Source organism: Fonticula alba (assembly GCF_000388065.1).
Source record: "Fonticula alba strain ATCC 38817 unplaced genomic scaffold supercont2.1, whole genome shotgun sequence".
NCBI classification, from domain to species: Eukaryota; order Rotosphaerida; family Fonticulaceae; genus Fonticula; species Fonticula alba.
Genome location: NW_009242971.1, coordinates 1,827,760 through 1,832,930, shown reverse-complemented (window position 1 = coordinate 1,832,930; position 5,171 = coordinate 1,827,760). Strand labels below are relative to the sequence as shown.

Sequence of the window (5,171 nt, the reverse complement as noted above, 5' to 3'; positions counted from 1 at the left end):
GTGCCCTGGCAATCAATCTGCGGGCGGGGGACAAAAGCAGGGTGCTCCCCCATCCGGGAACTGGGGTGCGACGCAGGATCCCCTTCCCTGCCCGCTTTGTGTAACGCCCCGGCGTGTGGGGCGGCGGCGACCCGCGGCGAACGCACCCGATTTTGGCCATATTCTCAACATTATTATTCCCCATTTTTGCCGGGCCTTTTGCTCGCTGCGCGTCGGGCCAAGCTCGTTCTCCTCCTGTGAGGCATCCCCATGCCCGGGGAGGGGGGGGGACACCCGGGCGTGGGCGCCCCGGCGGGCCAATAATCATCCCCCTACCCACTCTCCCCATGGCAGAGGGGGGGGGACCGCAAATTGACTCGTCTCGGCTCTCTGCCCCCCCCCCCCCCCCCCAGCCACATTCAAAATGCCAACACGCGCGGCCCCCAGGCGAGCGTGTGCCGCCGGCGACATTCGTCATCGGCGCGAGGTCCGGGTACCTCGCCCCCCCCCCCCCCCCCGCCCTGCACCCGGGCATTGCCGCATCCGGCACACCCTGGACGCGTGTACCGCGGCGACGCCGGGCGCAACGTATTGTGCCCTGCGCCCCCGCGTTCCCCTCCCGCAAGGGAAGGGGCTGAGTGAGAAACAGGAAGGGGCTGCTACACAAGCAGCGGCAACCCTTGGTATGTGCTACCTGCAAGGGGCAGGGCGCCCGAGAGAAATGGGGCGCATATATGAGTGCCAACGCTCCAACGGGGCCAATCACGAGAAACACCCGTGACCGCCGACGCAGCGCCGGCCTCGGATCGGCCGGGTCAGATCCCGAGCACAGGCGACTGCCCTTCCCCAAGCAGAGAGAGGGACGCAGGCGAAAGGAGGGGAGGAGGACACACATACACACACACACACACACACACACACACACACGCATCAACGAGGACACAGGGGTCGTTTTTGCGTTCGATTGGGCAGAAAGAAAGGGTGCCGCGTCCAGTGGGATGACCAGGCACGGCCTCAGGATGGCCGCTGTGGGCGCTGGAGCGAGCGAGCGAAGGACTGTGCCACGATATCCGCTCCGCCGGGAAGAGCATCTGTGCGGTTGTGTATGGGAGAATTGTGGCCATCGACGCGGTGACGTATACGTGGGGGGGGGGGGACGCGAGCCAAGAGGGTCAGCAAAGGCATGGGTGTATGTGTATGCTTGTGCGAGATGTGTGGGTCAGGAGAAGGTGCCCCCCCCCCGGGATCTGGCAGCTCCAGCCCCACTGCCCCTCCCCCCGTCCGGCATTGCCCTCTCGCCATCCAGTGCGTGCCTGTTCGACTGGGCGAGGCGAAAACACCCCCGGGCGTGGCCATCGGACGATGGCCGCCGGAAATGGTCCCAGAGTGAGAAGCCGGGCTCAGGGACCCTGGGTCGCTGTGCGTGACCACCGGTCGGGAGGCCTGACTGGCCGCCGCGGTCAGGATGCTGGCCACTGTCGCGGGCGCCTGGCCCCCGTGCTCGGGTGGAGCGGCCTGCGAGGCCGGGGAAAGAGGAGAAAAGGGAGCAGCACCGCCGGTCGCCGGGATCGAGGCTGCCGGGCCATCGGGCCCAGGTGCCGGGGTAACTCGCTCGCGTGGAACATAGTGCTGGGCTGATGCCGAGGCGCCACCAGAGAAGACGGCCTGCTGGATGGCTCCACGAAAGCTCAGATCCCGACGAATGGAGTGGATCTGATCGATGGTGCCCTCCAAATCGCGGTGAACCTGAAAGCACATCAGTCAGCCGTGTGCGTTGGCCGGCAGGAAAAGCCAGAGGGAGGGCAGGGGCGGGGGCACGTACATCCTGTAGTCCAGCCTGATTGACAAAGCGGGTGAAGCCGCTGCGCCCGCGCACGACCATATTGACCACCGTGCCGACCGTGTAGCCGAGGACCCGGGCTGCTTGCGGGGCGCCAGTGGGGCCTTTTTGTGTTCATTTTCGCGCACACCATGATCGAGCAAGGGCATCAGTGGGGGGGGAGGGGTCCAATTCTACAGCAAGAGGCGACCAAGATGCCGGACCGCGGCGCACCGAGAACATAGAAGCCGGCCCCGCAGGCAATGAGGAGCGAGAGGATGGCCATCGTGGGCGAGAGGGCGAGAGGTCCAGGCCGGGGAGGGGAGGGAGAAGGGGGGGGGGGGAAGAATGGCAGAGGCTCTCACTGCACGGGCCAGCTCGCGCCCAAATCCGACAGGGGTGCCCCCTCAGACAAACGTTCCACCATCTTGTCGGCGGAGTGCAAGCATGTGTGAGTGTGTTGAATCGGCAGGGCTGGGGGGGGGGGGGGCGATCGGGATCCGGGAGGAAGGTGATACGTGGGCACCTCTCACAGCATGTGATGATGCATGCCACTTTTTGTGGCACCTGTTCGGGGTTCCTCCACCGAGTCCTACACAGCGGGGACCCTGACCGCGATTGGGGGTCGGCGTGTGGAGGGGGATTTAGAATACACATCTATCCGGCGGGCAGTAGGGCTGGCACCCCCCCACCCCCCCGGGCTCAGGAGGATGGGGGCGCGTCTGGGCCGGTGCGGTCTCGCTGGGTGGGGCGGAGGAGGGAGCTCTGCCCGGCCTGCTCGCACCTCGGGGAGGGGACCCTTCTCCCCCCGGACAAGAATGAAGGGGTCCAGGGCCCTTCGCTGGAGCGACGGACCGGCGCACGGCTGCTCAGGTCGTTGTCTCAGAGAGACCCGGCGCGCGCCGTGCATGCCCCGGGGCTGTTTGCCTGGGAGGCGGTGACAAGGCGCGCGTTCGAGGAAAGAGGGCCGCGTGAACTGTGCAAGCGTGGCGACCCCGGCACGAGAGGAGGGGTGGCCGAATGACCGCGGCACATTTCTGGCCACTATAAAAGAGACCCGGGCTGGTGCGATAGCCCCCAAGCACGCGCACATTCCCCTTCCCACGACCCATTTCGGGGGCTGGGCCCCTCCCCCCACACCCACCTGCACACGCCTCTCTACTTCCCGTGGCTTGGTGCGTGCGTGCTCGCGCACGTCCCTCTGTCCTGGGATTTTGCCGCGCGGTGGCGTAGGGGGCGTGCCCTCCCTTCCTCTCGTCCCTCGGGCCTGAGCGTGTTGGTCCCTCTGCGCGTGCGCGGCTTCACTGTCATGTCCGCCGCGGGCCCATCTTTCCGAGATGCCCTGCCATATGCCTTCCCCCCGTGCGCGCTCCAAGCCCATGCGTGTCAGGTACATATACATCCTCCCTCTCCCTGGTTGTGGCTCCCCCCCCCTCCAAGGCGGCGTGTTCCTTCTGATGTTTTTTCACAGTTTGTAGTCTAGATCCGCTTGCCTGACAGCTTGCGTTGATACGATGGGCTAAGACAATTCCTCGTTTCTGAAGACACCCCTCTCCCCTCCCTCTCCTCGCTCGCCCCTCCCCCCTCCCCTGGCTCCCGCTGACATGTCCCCTCCCTTTTTCTCTCCCTGTCCAGTGTATGTTGGTGCGCTGTCAGGCATGCGTACGCCAGTGCCGGGAGCCGTCGCCCTTGCCTCTTGTTCGCTGGGGCGATCGGCTGCCCGCGTGCTTCCTTCCTCCCCCCCTGAGTGGGGACAGGCCTCAGAGGTACACATGCATGCGCTCTTCCCCCCCTCGACCCCTTCCCGTCTCGCCATTCCTTTGCTTTCACTTTCTTTCTCAGGTATTGAGGATGAGGAACAAACATAATCGACTGAGAAACATGATCGATACCAACATGCACTACCATCTGCACTCTCTACCTTCCCCCCTCTTTCGCTCCTTCCTCCCCCTTCCCCTTCCTCCTGTCACTCACACTCGCCGCCTTCCTCCCTCCCTCCACCCTGTGCGCCCCCTTAGGCTCGGCAGTGGGTGATCCGCCCTCCTCCCTGTCGTCGCCCTGTGTGAGCAAGCAGCTCCTCTTCCATCGGTAAGTCTTTCGCGCCCTTTCCTCCCTCCCCCTGATGATCCTCTTGGGACGCGTGAGCTGTACTGATGAAAATCTACCCAGTTCTGCTTCTGAAGTGTCATTGAAGATACCCTTCTTACCATTTTCTGAACCCGCTCTCGCCCTCTTTTCCCCCCTCTCCCTGCATCTCTTCCCCACCACTCCTCTAACGCATCCTGCCCTCTCTCCTCCCCTCCAGTAGCCGGCTTTTTGCATTCGCCCAGTCGCACACATCGGTTGCCATTATCCCCCTAGAAAGATGCAAGGTGGCCCGGCGTGGGGCGGTGTGTGTGTGTGTGCGCGCGCGCGCGCCCCCCCCCGTGCCTGCTCTCTCTTGCTCCTTTTCTTGCCTCTGGCTTCCTGTGACTGTCCTCGTTTGCAACGAGAAATGCGCCTTCTTCCCTGGCCTTTCTCTTCTCCTCTTAAGAATTGAAACATTTTGCCTTCCGACGCGCTTTTTAAGACTGGTGGGGGGGGGGGCGGTGGCGAGAGGCATGCGAGGAGGGCAGGGGAGAGTCCTGAGCAGGAGCCAGTGCCTCCCTCGGGGGTGGACTTTTTTATGTCCCGACTGTGACTGGAGGTGTATGTGTCCAAACCCGAAGTGAGCCGCGTGTGGGTGGGAGGGGGGGGGGGGGTGGCGATTCATGTGCCGAGCGGATTGCCGTTGTGTGTGCTGCATGGTGCGCATCCACCTCGCCGCACACCCGGACGGATGGCTGTCCCCTCGCAGGAGAGGGCAGAGCAGGTGCCCTTGCTGGGGGGCGGGGGTGCCTCCTCCGGCGGGTGGTGGTCTGCGGTGGCCGGTTTTGAAGGGCGCCCCGCACGCTGGGCACCGCCACCATATTGTCGTCCCCTCGCCCATTTGTCGGCCCTCTCTTTTTTCCCCCCGCCTCTCCGTCGCCCCTTGGGCGGGCTGAAATGCGCCTTCTGCGTGGGATGCCCTGGTGCTTTAGCTTCAGAATCAAGCGTCCGCCGGGCGTGCCCCGGAGTGTCGGCGGACGCAGGCCCGCTCTTTCATGGGCACGCAACCCCCCCCCCCCCCCCGCCCAGGGGACCCGCCGCTTCTCTGATTCAAATCCTCCTGGCCCAGGGGTCCCAGAACCATCCATTGCGTGTCTGGCGCTGGCGGCAACGGGGTGGTGGTGATGGGGAGGGGGGGGGACGATCGGACCGGAGGGGACTGGCATGATCGGCCGTCAGATCTGCCCATGTCCCGGTCCTGCGCCCCGTCCGCTCGGGCTCTAGCCAATATCACGTCCCCCCCCCC

The 5,171-nt window shown here is 65.0% G+C and overlaps 1 protein-coding gene across 1 annotated transcript; it reads right to left on the bottom strand.

Annotated features, from left to right (window-relative positions):
- Positions 1-993: 993 nt before the first annotated feature.
- Positions 994-2,084, bottom strand: H696_00413 (hypothetical protein; the record flags this gene model as incomplete). The annotated part of the gene is made up of 4 exons (XM_009494263.1): positions 994-1,070; positions 1,320-1,725; positions 1,802-1,899; positions 2,033-2,084. The coding sequence occupies 4 exons, from the start codon at positions 2,082-2,084 to the stop codon at positions 994-996; spliced, it is 633 nt and encodes a 210-aa protein (XP_009492538.1).
- Positions 2,085-5,171: the final 3,087 nt, after the last annotated feature.